We start from the raw sequence: 17,590 nt of genomic DNA on the forward strand, positions 1-17,590 counted from the left end.
CCAATATGTGAATTGCCTCTAGGATTATCAGTATCTCCACTCCATCTCACTAAAGATGCCTTCCTTTTCTCGTGTTTGGAGCTAATAAAACTACATTAATGTTGGCAATTATGAGTTATATAAAAATAGAGCGTGTTCACAAAATGATAGCTTGAATTTGATTATTCACAAGGCCTTTGGTTGTATGGTTTTTGCTGTAATTACGATGTAGGGAAACTATATTCCTGTTGTCGGCTCTGTGATGTCATCCTGAACAATAAACATTCAAATATTTTATTTTGTTAAAAATAGTAAATACCTAAGGTATAAACTAAGGAGATCCGAAAATGCAATAAAATGTCAGTTATGATGTGGCCAGGTTACAAGTATTGTTAGTGTATTTGTGTTAAGGCTACATGCATACTTATCCAACCTGGTTATGTCAAGGTACACATACAACAATCCACTTGGATTTATATCCTACCTGTAACTTGTTCTGTAATTGCTGGAAAATTTCAACAGTCTGACTATCAACTTTTTATTTTTTAAAGTTTAGGCTCTGGCTAGTGGACACTGATTTTAGGTTGCTTTACAATGTCAAACTGAAGAATTACAATAGATGCAAAATGCTGTAAATATTTTATGTACTACGTGTTGGTGTCTGTTTTATCATCTACCAAACATTAGGATAGGATACCCGAAGGTATTCTATCCTCTCCTGAAAAATCACTAGTGATTCCAAGGTCTATATGTGCGAACAAGTGACTTTAGTGGAATAGCTTCTTGGGTAGTGTATGCTGAAATTTTCAAGGGGGACTTACGTTTGACAAGTATTTTTGAACTGCTGGACTTAGATGGATTTAGCAATTTAGGCTCTTCTTTTTTTTTGGGAATTTTCTGGGATTTAGACTTTCAAAAGAAAGGGAAAAAGGGATAGAGTTCAAGGAGGCTAATCTAATCCTACGAATTCTGGAGACGGTATCAACTGGGTGCTCTCGAGAAACCAAACCTTGCTTCGCCACACTAGGGACAATTACACAAGGCCGGTACAATCTTCAATGGGTTGTGCTTATGATCGAGATGATGGGATGCACGGGGAAGGGCTCAGACTAACTTTGCACGATAGAATGGAAATCATCCATTTACCAAAAGTATGAGCGGAGATACACCATAGTTTTGACACTTATCAAATCCTTCATTCAAATTAACAGCAATGAAAGCAAATTTAAATTAATTCTAACTAAGTGTTGAGGCAATTGAAACCATGCAAATCATTCAAATAATAGAGATTACAAAGCAGTGCACATGCAATATATTATCTGGAAACGACCTTAAGCAACAATACATCAAAAACCTCATCCTTTTCAAATGAGAGGAGGCAACCTTATATAGTTTCTCAAAAATAAATGAATGGTCGAGATCAAACAGTGATCAAGGGCCAAGATTGAAAGTCCTAAACCCTAATTAGGGTTTCCCGAAATACTATCAGTTCAAACAAATGAAAGAGTGACAAGTGGCACAGCTGCTAATTTTACTGAGGTGAGGGGCCACTTTTCTCTTTTAGAGAATCAACGCATCTGGACACAATGAGCTTGACCTCCTCCATGGTGACACTTGGCAAACCGCCAATCTGGAAGTCGATGAGGTCCACATCGTCGACGCATGTGGCAAGGATGCCTTCCCATTCCACTGCTTGGGTGAGGAAGTTGTCATCGATGGAGAGGAAGTTTGCAATCTTCGAAAGATCGCCTTTGTCAATCATCCCTGAATCCCGGAAGAAGCTCGCTTGAATCTTGGCTCTCAGGTTCTCTACTTGTAAATGCTTCTCCCTTAGGCTTTCCTTCTTCCAGATCTTTGACGCCACACAGAATACCTTGCCCAGGATCTCTCTAACACTTGCCTCTGTCTCAAAACACTTGGTCTCGGATTTCTTCAGAACCTCAATCCGAGTGACCAGAGCATAGTACCACGTGCCGAAGTGGTACTTGTCTCCTGTCTGTATGATGCCTGCATCCACTAAGCTCCTCTTTGACATGCCTCAGATAACCTTCAGGTGAGGGAGTATTTCATTTTGAATTTCATCCACTTCTTCCCAATTGGATGCTAGATCCTAAATACTATAAATCAATAAAGAAGTTGCCTCATGTGCCGATACTAAGTTTTCTACCAGGGTGTCAGCATGCACCGAAGCATCTAAAATCCATTCCTTTCCTTGAGTGTATGAGCCCTTCATATCATCATAGTCCTTCATTGATCCCTGCTGAAGAGGCTGTGGTGGAGTAGCCGGGACTTCATGGTTGAGCGGGCTGGTAAGATGGAGAACATACTTCTTCCACTGTTGGTTCTCTTCTTCCACTTTCTTCCTCTTTTCCTTTTCATGAGCCAGCCTCGTCTTTAGAACGTTGTAGGAGTCATCAAAATATTGGATCTCTTGGTCCTGGGTAGGCTTACCCATCTCTATAGTGGTAACCTTGTAATCATCTGCGGTGACATTGTCCCTAGTCTTCCCTTCTTTGGGCACCGCTATCTGGACTATCCTGAATCCGGCACTATCTCTCTGAATCAGGGAAAACTTCCTGGCTGGTTTGGGCGGTTTAGCTATAGCGGGTTCATTCACCTTCTCGAGGAATGCTGCGGTGACCTCCTCGGTTGAGTGGGCCTCCTTGGGAACCTTGGCCTTTATCCTTGCTCTCAGCCAATCCGGAATGGTTGATTGTTCTATAGTGTTCCGATCAAACTCATCATCTGCCTCTCCTGGGTTCACTGGTATGCTATCCAAGAAGATTGTAGGTGCTTCAATTTGCCCCCTGTCTGGACTTCGGAAGACCTTTTCCACCACTTCCTCAACTAGCTGGGAAAGCACTCTTACTTCATCATCAATCACACAGATGTTCATCTCTTGCTCCCCAATTGCACTCTGATCAGGCGCAATGGAAGCAGCACTTAGGATGGAGTGACTTTCGCTGGATTCTCTTCTCTCACCTACAGCCCTTTTCCCTGGGACCTTTGTGGAGCTTCCACCCAACTCCTTCCTCTTCCGAGACCAAACACTTTCTGGATTTCGAGCATCACAGGCGGAGGTACAAAGGTCGACGGACGGAGTATCATCTACTCCCATTAATTCATAAGTCAAAGTCATACCTTTGGCCTTCAATTGTTTTGTCTTTTCAGACGCCCACCACCTTGAGTACTCAACCACTGACCTCATGAGGTTTGCTAGATCCGATTTCTCTCCCTCTGTCCAATCTATTAAGACTAAGGGTTCATTCTTCATCTTTTCAAAGCCCGGTTGCTGAAGTTCTAGGCTTTCTTCTACCTGATCAGCAACTTTGAATACTTCTGTTGCTCTCACCATACTCAAAGGAATTCTTGACCAGAACCTCTTCCGGATCTCGAAACTATCGGCTGCATTAGCCCAGTAGTCTTCTAGATCCAGTCTGTGCTCAAACGTTGTCCCTTCGATCTTCTTTATCCTATGGAATGGATCAAAATCCTTTCTTGTCTTGTATTGATAGAAGGGATACCAGGCCAGTTCTTTCTCAGCGGTGGCTGCAGCCTGTGATGATGGACATGTTTCCAGCCCATTACCAATTGTAAGTGAGGACGTCCCTGCCTTCTTCTGCTTATCCCTTTGAATCACTATATACTCCTCCAATTGTCTCACAACCTCGAGCAGCACCACTCGGTTGGTAGGGCAAGCTGGAAGCTTGTATGGAGGCCCGGAGAATCCCTGAATTTAGAGGTAAGTGAACTTTGGATATTGGATGTACCAACACCCGAATCGACCGATGAAGTCCATAGACTCTTGAGAGAGCCTCTGGTGCAGGCCACCTTGAAGTGTCTGGGTAATGTGCATCAGGAAGGTGTCATTCACCCTTTTGAAATGGAACTTCTCCTCCATGTGGAGCTGGGGATAGCAATCATATACTGGAAATTGGTTCTCCTTGTTCCCAACTTCTCCTCTATAAGTGAGACCTCTGTACCTGTAGGTCCTGGCCAAAGAATAAAACAAGTGAGAACTCATGAAGAAAGTCCTATTCGCCTCCAAGTTCCTTAGCTGGCTGTCTAGGTTGTCGCTGATTATCCGGGCCCAGTCTATCATTTTTACTCCATTGATTATTTCATTAATGAAATAATACATCCAGGGTTCGAATGGAGCTCCCTGAGGATTTCCTATTATTCTATTGAGCAAGACAATCATGTCCCCAATGTCCTCCTTGAAGTATGCTCGCACTAGGCTCTTTCTCTGGAGTTTGGAGGCGCCCTTCCTCGGCTTGTCTAGCCAGGAATGATTAACTATGGCATCATATTCCTCTAGGTGGTTGTGGTACAGACTGGCAGCTTCGTCCTTTCTCATATATACTGCGTTGTGGTACTCAGGGATCCTGAAGGCCTCTCTGATGGCCTCATCGCTGACATTCGCCAACACTCTTCCATCAGGTGCAACAATATCCTTACTGATGGGGTTGTAGTGTTTGGCACATTCGACTACTAGTTCATTGCACTGCATGGTGGGGAGGAAGCCGATAGCGTGCACGATACCACTCTTCATCATTTTTCGCGCAATGGTGGTAGGCACAAGGTTGTCTAGACCAAACATTCGCTTCTTAAACTCCCTCAGATTGATGTGTCCAAGTTTGGTGTCGCTGATGTTCTTCCACTTTGAAGTCATCCTCGACTCTGGAGGAGCATCTTTGTCTACTTGGAATTTCATAATGTATAAGGCCTGCAGGCAAACAATGGAAATTTTAAAGTTAGAAAAGGATTTGCAAAGTTTTGAAAATAACAGGGCTGCGAAATGGCTAAGTGTTGGAAAATTTTCCTCTTTTTTATTCTCATACTTAGCCATAAAAATCGAATTTTCACCTTAAAACCCTCAGTCTTAAGGTTGGTTGTGGTTACCACCAAGTGTCAGAACTTTCAAAAAAATTTCATACTTAGCCAAAAAAATGATTTTCTTCCTCCAAAATTTTCGAAAAAACCATTTATTAAATTCTGGAAAATATTCAGAAAATTCACAATTTTAATTTCACCTCTGACCTGGATAGAAGTAAGGCTAGAATTTTTCTCCGAAAAATTCAGAAAATTCAAAAAAATTTGGATGATTCTTCCTTGTACTAGTTGCCTTTCTCCAGAAATTTGTAAACCATTTGCCAAAAAATATTATCCAACTTCCAGCAATATCTAGAATTTTCTCTAGATGATCTTCAAACTGACATACTTTACTTAGCTCTCCTTAGTAACTTTGAACTTCTTGGTGTAATAATGAAGTATTTGTAGACAAGGTTAAATCTTCAAGTAGAAACCCTTAAAATCATCCAACCCATACTTCTAATTTTAACTTCATGTTTTCCAGTTTTAAGACAATATCTCAAAAAAAACATTCCATTTTGATTTAAGTTGAAGATATTTATTGATTCTCCAATATTCCCTTTCAAAAAAAACTTTCCATTTTGAATTAATATCTCAATAATTTTCCAATATTCCCTTTCAAAAACTTTCCATTTTGAATTAGTATCTCAATAATTTTCCAATATTCCTTCAATATTCTCTTTTTCTAGGAAAAAAACTTTCCATTTTGGATTTATTTTGAGGATTTTTAATAATCCTTAGATATTTTACTCATTTTAGATTTAATTTTGAAATCTTTGTGGATTTTGTGACATCACTGGCATCTTTGTTTGACTTTTCAATGTGTAGGTGGATTTTTGAATTTTATCTCCATCTTCTTCAAATTTTGGTGGACTTTGGATACCTCTCCAAGTTATGGCGGACTTTGGTGGTATCTCCTAGATGGCCTCCCTAGCCTTGGTGGACTTTAGACAAGGCTTCTCATGGGCCAGGCGGACTTTGGATAAGGTTCCTCATAGCCTTCTATCCTATGGCGGACTTCAGACTTGGCTCTTCCATCAGTTGGCATGCTTGGGCGGACTTTAGGCTACACTCCTATACACCCTACACATACATGGCGGACTTTGGAGACCTCTCCACCTTGGCCTAGGCGGGCTTCAAGCAACATCCTTCTTGGGCGGACTTTGGAGTGAGGACCTTCATGGTCTCCTTTACCTTTGGCGGACTTTGAGGTGTGCTCCTTCATGACCCTTTCTAACCTTGGCGGACTTTGGCCTTTGCTCCTACGTGGCCTCCTTCTTGGTGAAAATTTGGCTAAGGCATGGGGCGGACTTTGGAGAGTGCTCCACCTTGGGCGGACTTTGGTGCTAACTCCTTCATGGCCCCCCTAAGGTGTGGCGGACTTTAAGGATAGCTCCTCCATCACTTGGGCGGACTTTAGGCATCCCTTCTCTTGCTTGGGCGGACTTTGGAAGGCTCTCCACCTTCATGACCTCTCTAGCCTTGGCGGACTTTGAGGTGTGCTCCTTCATGGCCTCCATCAAGGTGAAAATTTGGCTAAGGCATGGGGCGGACTTTGAAGGTCCCTCCTCATGACTCTCCTAAGGCATGGCGGACTTTGGCCTTAGCTCCCACATGGCCTCCAAATGCATGGCGGACTTTGGAGAGTGCTCCCACATAGCTCCCAAAGCATACATGGCGGACTTTGACACATCCCCTCATGGGCAGACTTTAGAGTGTTGGCCATCATGGCCTCTTCAACACATGGCGAACTTCTGGATAGCCTCATTTGCATCGTGGTGGGGTTTGGACCTGCAAAAATACTTCAAAACCCTTGTTAGCCAGACTTAGAATAATTTTCAGAGAAATTTCAAAATTTCACAGTTTAATCTAATTTAACCGGATTAACTTGAAATTTGAAATTCAGGCCTAGGTGGATCATCTGCAACAGCAAAAAGCCTAAAATCTAGGGATTTAGCTTTTAGGTCAAAACTTGGATTTTTTTAGTTCCGGTCGAAGCTGGTCAGTGGTACAAGTGTAAACCCTAGGTTTGCATCCCGAAAAAGCAAAAAGCCTAAAATCTAGGGATTTAGCTTTTTTAGGTCAAAACTTTGAATTTTCGAGTTCCGGTCGAAGCAGGTTAGTGGTGCAAGTGTAAACCCTAGGTTTGCATCCGAAAAAGCAAAAAGCCTAAAATCTAGGGACTTAGCTTTTTTAGGTCAAAACTTGGAATTTTCGAGTTTCGGTCGAAGCAGGTTAGTGGTGCAAGTGTAAACCCTAGGTTTGCATCCCGAAAAAGCAAAAAGCAGACATCCCTAAAAAATAGGAAAAACTTTCTAAAAATAGCCATACCGGGGATCGGGCTGAAAATGCCAAAAACGAAACCTCCTAAAAAATAGGAAAAAGCAAAAAAAGCAAACTTTCTAAAAATAGAAAGTTGTCCAAATTCGTCCAAATTGATTGCGATCTTCGTCCTTTGGCCTTTCTAAGCACTCTGGTGGTGTCCACACTTGGGAACAAGGCTTGGTGAAACTGCAGCAAAAAGGTCACAGGATGCTAACAAAACCCTAGAAAGAAGGAAAATCAGAGGGTCCCCAGTAGCAATGGGGCGATGTGTGAAAAAGGTCACAACACTACGGTACTTTCAATTCGAGGAGTGAATGAATCATCTTTTAATCTCCAAGCATTCACAACAATATTTGTAATTGACAACTCCATAAATGGGACAACAAAAAAAAAATGGAAACCATTTCAGATTTGAGTGGCACAAGCTATCATATGTGCTTTCCTCTCTTTTTTATCAGAGTGGCAGCAGACTCGGGTTTTACGGAAGAATCAGAACTACGCTGGCATAATAGAATCTCTCTATGGTCGGATGAATGGATAATTTAGATAGGCTAGGGAGATTCGTAATCGTTAAGTTGTAGTATTTTATGGAATCAATCTCACATCAAGTTTAATGTTACACTTCCTTCTTATAATATGTGGAACATATGGAGAATTTGAATGATATATTAATTTCTTCAGCCCCCTTTTATTAATCTATTTTCTGTATGCCCAAATGTCCAGTGAAAAGTTAGCTTTCGCTACCCTGAATGTGGGGGATAAAATATGATCCCCAATTCTTTCTTGTGAAAATCTGCTTTATGGAGATTTGAAAGTTTTGGGTGATCGTTGCACACTAAATGATTATAAAGAACTGAGGTAATAATAGGATTTAGGGTCTGGGTAATAATCCTAATGCGGTGCACATCACATGTGAAGTAAATTTATCAGTGATATAAAGCAGAAATTAATTGATTGATTATTGTTTATACTAGGTACTGAAATTAGGCATGATTAGCTGTTGTTCATGGGAGCGATATCTTGCAAAATTAAATATGCGAGATCATTTATTTTCTGAATCGTTTAATTTGTAAATGGAAAGCCAACACAATAGCGAAGAAGTGTTTATAAGAGAATTTAGCTAATGTTATCTCCAAGCTATGGTAAATTTATCACCGAGGTAAATTTCGTTGACGCTCTCCTTAAATTAATTATAACAAAAGTCAGGAATCAAAAGTATGATTTGTTTACAAGATTAAATTTATCAGATGGTTATACTTATAGGTAAAAATTTTCAAGATATATTAACCCTACCATTTATTTATCCCCATTGTTTGGCTCTTATACCTAATGTAATCTCTGTTTTACTCGAAGTAAATTTATTCAAACAAAAGGTAATTATTTTATTAATAGAAAGTTCTTATACAATATTAAATGCACTTTAAAGGTAATTTACGCTAATTTATTTGCTCTTTTCTTAATAAAGTTTAAGTATAACAATGATAATATGCAACAAATATATTATGAATAAACATTAATAACATTAATGTGCAACAATAAATTAACCAATTCGATATCAGTAACTGTAAATATATGTATCAATACATTTCTTTGAAATCCGCAGAAGTTGCTATCCGGCACGCAGAGGATCAGTTACAGGTCCAAGCTTTCCACGGTAAGGAAGCACTCCAGGAGGACACAGTTCTTATACAGAACCCTGCATGCTTTCATGGCATGAAAAATGCAGGCCTGGCTAGGACACTTCCGGTTGTATGTTGTACCCCGAGTTGGATATGCTATGTGTCCCTTCTCCAATGCACAATGCCCAGCCAAAGACCTTAACTATTTCGTCTTGTGTTTTCTCTCTACTTATTCCCCTTACCTGTACTGCTCTCTGTATCTCCTTTATTAATATATAGGTTTAAATAATTTCTCAGGGGTGGTTACAAAAGTCACTCCCTTTCATAATTTTTTATAATTACATTTATTTAACACTCTTATTACTATTTAATTCCACGGGAAAAAGTCCCGTAACAATTTCTATATTCTACTTTCTCTTTTCATCTTTTCTCTAGCCTTATTTAATATAACAGTATATATAATGCCTCAACCATTACAATTCATAGGGACATGACTCTTGGTCATGTATTCTCTATTGTTATATGCATTTGACTGTTCTCTAAGTCACATATGCAGTATCCTGCAAGCAGAATAGAAGATGTTGCATATACCAACTAGATGAAGAATCTGGCTAACACAAACCATGTGTTCTTAATGTTAATTGGTAATGAGTGTTAGGATTTTTAAACTTTACTATCAGTTTTTTTTACTGATCACCTTATGTCAAATGTATGGTAATCTGAATGATATGGTTTGAAATCCAAGTCAGTTTACTCATTTGAAGTATTAGTTCTTTGTGCCCCACATGGACGGATCAGTATTCATTTCTTGGATGGTGATTGGATGACACTAATTGGAATCCCATTAGTGTTATCCATAGGAAACTTCAAGCAAAACCTTCTGACACTTGGAGATATCTCCATACACTTTGCTTGTACCCAAGCGAAGTATCCATCTTGGAGAATCACCCGATGAGAACAAGAGGTGTCTCTTCCCGACACCATTTTGTTTAGCAATGTACTGCCCTTGTAAAGAAGAGAAGTGAATCATTGAGCTTTTTGTTCATATTCAGTCCTCCTTGAATTATATAATTTAAACTTCTACAAATGTAGAACTTTGACAAGATCCAATCCCAAATAATGCACAAACGAACAGAATGTATAAGCTTCTATTATTTTAGAAGGTGCACTGAAATGAAAATAGTGAAGAAAATACAAGAGAAGGTAATGATTTTTATGCGAGGAAGTTTTATAGGTGGCTTAATTGGGTAGAGCAGAAGTGAGCTTAATAAGTAAACAGCCTGATGACCGTATGTTGTTGTGAAAGTGAATGCTAGGACTCTATTTAAAATGATAATGGTGTTTCCCTGGGATAAGAATGCTAAAATTATCCCTAAAGAAAATGAAGGTAGGAGGCAATTAATACCATGCACAATCTCAAATCAGTTAAGACAATATGGAATCGATTTGCTGGAAGGATGGTTCCGATCACTAGGTTTTTTCAATATTTGTTCTCAGAGAGAAAAAACCATATGCAGGAAACCATGAAAAAATTAATAAAACCTCTGCAAGGCAGTTATAGAATAGCAGATTATTTCTGTTGTCGATTTTTTTTTCTGGAGGAAGTCAATTAGGTGGCTAGAAGCATCAAACAATGAATCGTAATGGAATATAGACGTATTGTAGAAAAGGATCTCTTGGAGATAGTTTAAGAATCATAGGAGCTATAGGATTTATAAATTCTTTTCACCTTTATCCCTGAAGTGAAAGAAATGTGCATACTTGATAGGTCCTGGTCCATCTATTTTTCATTTTTGATTTCCAAAAAAATATATTCTTGTTAAGTTAAAAGAAATAAGAAACGCAATCTCTGCAACCACAGACTTAGGTAAAGAGAGAGCAATTTTCAATAACTTGGGATTAACATTCAAACTATGCCCATTGAAATGGATTCTAGGTTTTTGATCTGGCTAATATCATTCAGAGATAAACCTCTTTGGTTATATTTGTTATGCAAAAATGCTGTACATCAGATGAAAATAATGCCAATTGATTTTTCCTTTTCTTGATTATTCAGGGTTGTAACATAGCTTAACACCTTTTATGACTTTCTGATTCAGGTAAAAGAGAAGGATACTCTCTGGTTTGTTCGGTTCTGTGTGCCATGGTGCAAACACTGGTACATTCCTAAATCTTAAGTTTGTCGTATTAGTACTTCCTGATATCATCCTTGCATCTTCTTGTAGAAAAGTTGCCAGTTTTCCTTTGTGTTTTTCTATTTGCTGCGGTTCCTTTATCTGACTTGAAGAACTTTAGATTTATTTCTTAAATTTAAAGGTCAATACTTTTGGTATTTACAGCAAGAAGATAGATTCATTGTGGGATGAATTTGGAAAGGCTGTTGAAGGTGAGGACTCAGTGGAGATAGCACAGGTGGATTGCAGCACAAGTAAACCAGTTTGTTCAAAAGTTGATATTCATTCATACCCTACCTTTAAGCTATTTTACAATGGAGAAGAATATGAAAAATACACAGGTATGTTATTATTTTAATTACGTCTGAGTGGCTAAAGTCGAATGCATGGGAGTTTTTAGTTCATGGTTGTACTATTTTAGGCACTTGAACATGATGAATAATGTTTACCAGAGCTATAGTAGGGTTTCATTTTTCTTTTTGGAAAACACACATCTGAAATAAGATTACAATAGATTCATAGATAGTTTATCAGATAGTCAAGTAAAGACTGTGCTGGGTCCATTGCCAACATAAGCAAAGAGGGTGAACATCCCTGCTTCAGTACTACCATCAAGAGGAGAATCAACATTTTTCCAAAAAGCATCTAGTCTGTTCAAAACTTCAGCAGTCCAACCTATAATTCCTCTCAGTAATGGTTAGAGGATTTATCCATATAAAATGCCTCTCATCTATGTCTGAAAAGAAAAAAAGATAGCTTGCTTGCAATCTCTTTTTGGTCTTCAGGTAGGATGCCTTTTCAATCCTTCCAACTAGATTTTGTCTCTTTAATATGCTTTTCACTGTCTCACCAATCATTACATTGCTCTACATTTGTAGCTCCTTGAATTCATCCATGGTTGAAAGGGGAGAACTGATCTGAGCAGCCTCCAAGCAGGAAACTTTATTACTTGTTCTTAATTCTCATCGTAGCAGTTGTCTTAGGTTTCCTAAAGATTTTATTATTGGTTCCATCCTTGAGGACCTTTATGTCAGCTCCTCATAGTTAAAATTGACTTTGGGATCCTAAATTTCAAGTGCTTTCTTAGCAGTATGCTTGAAGGTTTTTTTTTTTGGGCTAGCTTAGCCTCCAAAGCTAGGTTTATTCTTTTATTTGTCTTGATACTAACATCTCTCCAGTTTGTAGGTAGGCATGCTTTACTAACTTACCTATGGAATTTTCTACCTATTCTCAGTTCCATTCTGTAGGATTTCTTCTGAATTTTCCAGAATGACAATGTTACTTTAGAGCTCATTGGAAGCACAAACATTACATAAGCTGGCAATCATTGAAAGGTAGCTTTGATATTGGATCCCTTTAGCCAGTGATGGCCACTTCCCTTTCCAACTTGCAAGTTTCGTCAGTATTCTGTCTATCAAATCATTTTATAAGAGATGAGAGTTCTTTCCTCCAAATAGTGGGATGCTAAGGTTAGTATAGTGGATGTTACCAAGGTTTATATCCAAAATCCTGCAAATGGTGGTTCACATATTTTTGTTGGCGTTGAAGAAAGATCCTTGGTCTTAGCTTTTTGACCTTTTAGCCCGAGACTCTATCATAAATCTATAAGATCCCTTTCTTTTGTTGAGCTTCTTGAACTTGAGCTTCTCCAGCTAGACAAGTGTCATCTACAAATTGCTAATGGGAGGTTTGCTATAGGTCAACAGTCACTGCATCCTCTCAGATTCCTATTTTTTTAGAGGCATCCGTGACCTACCTGATGATTCAGCAACAACAATGAATATTTATGGTGAGATTTAGTCTTCTTTCAATTTACGTGAGAGATTAAAGAAATCAACTGGCTCACTATCTATTAGGATAAAGGATTTTGGTGAACAGCTGCAGCTGCTGACCCAATGTAAGATAAAATTTAAGGCTATGTCAAATGAACTTTACATTACAATTTACATTAATGAGCTGGGAAATGGAAGCAAGGAAAACTGGAAGTACAGGAATGAAATCAGAAAATTAACTGCAGAAGTGAATATACTAAAATAGGATGCAACAGGGAACATGAAGCTGGATTCAGAAGCTCACTAGCCTGGATACCAGTGTGCTGTGCTTAGATGTTGACAAGTTATAGTGTTCTCTTTGGCTCTCTCAATAAGCTTCTTTGACAGGAAAGTTCAGTTTTTGGAACTCTTGTTCCACCATATCCTATTCTTCTACCATTAAAGCTTCAAATTTATTTGCTGATTCCAGGGGGGGCTTCTTGGTCTCCAAATTTGTACCGTTTTTCTCTGAACTACTTTTATTGGTTCTTGAAAAGATTCCTCCTCCTTTTTAAGGCTGGCAGTTTTATCATTTACAGACATTCTCTCACAAAATTCCTATGGTAATGACACAATCTGCATCTAGAAGTGATGCTTTTTTATTCTATCACATCTTTTTGTTGAGACATGGACCAGCTAGGACTCGAACCTAGGACCTTCCATACGCTGGTGGAGTGCTCTATCACTGAGCTACTGGCCCCTCTTGGACCAGTCCATCGTCGGTCCGGGTGTGGCTTATTTCCAACACCAACACCCCCCTTTAAGCCACACCTCTCGTGTGCTTGGGGCTCCTAGCCTGGACCTGGCTCTGATACCATGTTGAGACATGGACCAGCTAGGACTCGAACCTAGGACCTTCCATACGCTGCTGGAGTGCTCTACCACTGAGCTACTGGCCCCTCTTGGACCAGTCCATTGTCGGTCCGGGTGTGGCTTATTTCCAACACCAACACTTTTATCCATTTGTTCTGATTTCAATGATATGGTTTGAGGATGAGGCTTAGTTAGATACATGTTGATACAAAGAGTAGATAAGTTTTTGTCAATTTTGCTTGGCATATGTTATTACCCAGAATATTTCTAATTAGTTTGGAAATTTCTTCTTTTTGAAACTCAGTCAATAGCCTGCATAACCTAATCCGGGACCTTTCATAATGCCTTTTTTAAGGATCAGAGCTGTCAACCTAGGGGTGCACATACCAACCTGGTCTTCCCATAACTCAAGGGCTTCTAAAAAGATATCTCTTCTTTCCTTTTCAAAACTGAAAATGACTATTAAAAAGCCTTTAACAGTCTTACCTTTTTTAAAGAGTTAATCTTTTAATTGTGCACCAATAATTTCTGTAGGTCAGCTGCATTGGCCAAAAACATGTGACTTCGCCGATTAGGGCTGTCTCCATCCTTTTATGTTTGGTTTTATATTTTCATGATCATCCCTTAGGTCTATAATACAAAAATTGTTGAGTTCTTAGCTCAGTGTGGAACTTCTGCACAGGTTCAATGTGAACATGCAAGTAATTTGAATTGTTTATATTTCATAATTCACTGAAGTGATAAAGTGAAAATATTTTATTAAATTAATTAAGTCTAATAAAGTGCAGACATGCACTAATGATTTAAACTTATTTTCCAAGTCATCTCCTACGTGAAATAAGAATGGTAGTCTTGTCAGTACAATGTAATAATCCTGAGCTGCTGTGAGTTATAACAGTTGTGGAGGTTTCCTTGTAAGCTTTCAAAGGAATGCAAAACAGATTTCATTGTGTAAAATTTTTGTGCACTTGTGTTTTTTCCTGCAGTTTGAATTTCAATGATTTGTGAGATTAATTCAATATTTTCAAAGCATTAAGTAATTAATCATTGTGATTGGAATTTCAATATGGTATCGGAGCAGTATTGAAAAGGATCTCGTGGGTAAATTTATTTGAAGGGGTTGCAAGGTTTTGGAAGAAAATTGTGGCTAGAATTAAATGAAAAATCGCAGATTCTTTTAAAGTACAATATCAGCCAAGGGGTTTTGTTGAAAAATTGCCCGTAACTTTTTCAATTGAAAATCACAATTTTTTCCAAGTGAAAAATTGTGATTGCTCATGGAGGTAAAAATTTTGCAAATTAATTTTTTTCCCCAATGAATTGTGGAATTTTTATCAAAAAATCTTGTTTTTTTGTGAAAAGAAAATTGGAGCATATTTGAGGTCAGATTGCACTTGGGTTTTATGTTGATATAGGCGGCAACAAGGGTTTGCAGATAAATCCATGGCTAGGTTTTGCAGCCTAAGATTTTTCCCCAATGACTAGGTTTTGCGCAAAGTAGGTTTTATTTTAGGTGTTTTTAGTAAATATGAAATTCATTAGTTTTTGTATTAGCGACAACTAGGCCTTGTAGGTGGTTGTTTAGACATTTTCCATTGGTTAGGGCAGCCAAGTGAGCTAAATGCAAAAGGTAATTTTCTAGAAATTACATTATTTCTAGATTTGTGAGTTTGTTTTACAAAAAAATATTTTTTAATGGTGTTGCCTAGTCTTTGTTTCAAGGATAGGTTGGCCAGTGTGTTAAATTTTCTACCTTGGAAATCATGTTGACTTTGTTACTTTAAGGAAATGATCTTTGGGAAATTGTCAAAGGATCAGGTGGCTCTGCCTGTAGATCTGTAGGATCTGGTAGTTGATAGAAAGAAAGAAATAAAGAGCAAATGAATTATCCTGGATGTAGTGAAGGATCATTTAATTCCTCACTTGTCAAAGAAGAGAACAATTAATGAGATGTGTGATGCTCTGGTTAGCCTTTTCTAGAGCAAAAACAATAACAGAAAAATGATATTGAGAAATAGATTTTGATTCATGGAGATGTCTACTATGATTACTATTGTCAGTTACTTGCTGAGGTTCCCACAACTTTGTCACTAGCTCGCAGCAGTTGGAGAAAAGGGTGAAGATACAGAGCTAGTGAACTTAGAATGGGTTCTCATCTTTAGAGTATTTGTGTCAGGGAAAAGATTCCTTCCGTTGAGAGACTATGAGATGATTCTATAGAGGAGGGAATTTGGATGGAGTCAAAAGCCAACAAGAAAGATGGTGATGAAAATTCAACTCTCTTTGTAAAGATCAAGGGAAATAAAGGAAAAGGGAACAAGGGTAAGGGAAAGGATGAGGAAGGATCCTCACAATCAGCAAAGAAGGACTTGAGTCATATCAAGTGTTTCAATTGTTAAAAGTTTGGTCATTATGCATCAAAGTGCCCATACAAGAAGAAGAACGAAGGGAAGCAATAGTAGCATGAAGTTCGGAAATAGCCTCCGACGTTGCAATGGAGCCTTTAAGAGGTAAGGGTTTTAAATACATTTTGATTTGTTGTGAGTTTGATTTGCTTCGACCCACAACTGAGCTTCTTGTTTTTTTTATTGTATTCTTTTTCAGATTTTCTTTATTTTATTTAATTTTATCTTTTTTTTTTAATGTTTAAATCCTAAACTATAAAGGCTAAAATTAAGATAGTTTGGAAAAACCTCAACTTGAAGCATAAATCCCTAGTAAGAGTTTAATATAAAACCTGAGCCGTGCAATAATAGTATAAAAGCTGCAAACGTAATATGCAAATTTTAATGCTCGCTCATATATCCTAATTGTTCTACGTCAAATTTATACCTGTTAGCAATGATAAAATATTTTATTTAATTTTCTCTACTGCCTTTGACTTGTTTTATCATTTTGGCCTCAATTTACTGTGAATAGACACATGTAAGTTAGCCATTAACCTGAATATAATTCATACTCCAGTCTTGACAAGATGCAACATTGAAGTCCAGAAACAAAAAATATAAATAACTAAGAGTGACATGCTTTTAGCCTCAATTTTATTGTGAAGGTTACAAAAAGTAGTTTGTTGATTCCTCCATTTAGAGACTTAGTTGCCCCCCATTTAGTTTTAACCATCTCATAGATGAGTGCCAAAAATAATATTCTAAAAGGTTGTTCAATGGTAATCAGTGGTCATGTCTTGTATGCTTGCTATACATTATTAGAATCTTCTTGCATTTTTAAATCCTGATAAAATAATTTCCCTAATTTTCAAAAGGAAATCAGTTGAATGACAATATGACACTAATTAGAGTGAGTTGTATATGTGTATATTCTTTTACATACATACAGTCAATTCGCAAATGATAAGGGAATGCAAATTTAAATATAAGACTTTCCTTTGGATAGTATATAAAATAGTAATGTGTTCAAGTGTTGTTCTCACTTGTCCCCATTATCTTTAATATGCATACAATTAGTGCAAAAATTATTAGACTGTTGTGACGTTTTCACACATCGCCCCATTGCAAATGGGGACCCTTGCTTTTTTGCTTTTTAGGGTTTGTTCTTTAGGTTTTTTAGGGTTTTGTTAGTTGGCCTTTGCATTTTGAATGCTGTCGGGGAGATCAATAGGGTAGCAAGTCCGGCTTGAGTGAGGTCCTGATCCTGAATTTTGGCTAAGTCTGGAATGTCCTGATCCTGAAATTTGACTAAGTTTGGAAACTGAAAAACCTCCAAAAACTAGATTTTGCAATATAACTCCTGGAGGTCTGAAACCACTCTCAAACATCCTGAAAGTATATATGGAATATCACTTATACTTAAATGTTATATTCCATTAAAATTGTCCTGATAGAGAGTTCGAAAAGTCAAATTTCGCTCCTGTCCTTCTCCAAGGGTCCAGAGCGAAAAGGCTTAGTGGAGTCATTCCTGACCTTGTTTGGACGAATTGAGACATCAAAGGCATGGTGAAGGACGAAATGAGCATGATAGAGCATCCAGACTTGATCAA

General features: G+C 38.1%; 1 protein-coding gene across 2 annotated transcripts in view; it reads left to right on the forward strand.

Annotated features, from left to right (window-relative positions):
- LOC131034865 (protein disulfide isomerase-like 5-1) overlaps positions 1 to 17,590 on the forward strand; it is a 77,993-nt gene that overhangs the window by 35,772 nt on the left and 24,631 nt on the right. For both annotated transcript variants that reach the window (XM_057966470.2, XM_057966467.2), the window contains 2 exons: positions 10,895 to 10,953; positions 11,135 to 11,310. In XM_057966470.2, coding sequence (XP_057822453.1) covers positions 10,895 to 10,953; positions 11,135 to 11,310 — 235 coding nt within the window. The remainder of the gene's footprint in view (positions 1 to 10,894; positions 10,954 to 11,134; positions 11,311 to 17,590) is intronic.

The sequence above is a fragment of the Cryptomeria japonica genome, chromosome 5 (genome assembly GCF_030272615.1).
Source record: "Cryptomeria japonica chromosome 5, Sugi_1.0, whole genome shotgun sequence".
NCBI lineage: Eukaryota > Viridiplantae > Streptophyta > Pinopsida > Cupressales > Cupressaceae > Cryptomeria > Cryptomeria japonica.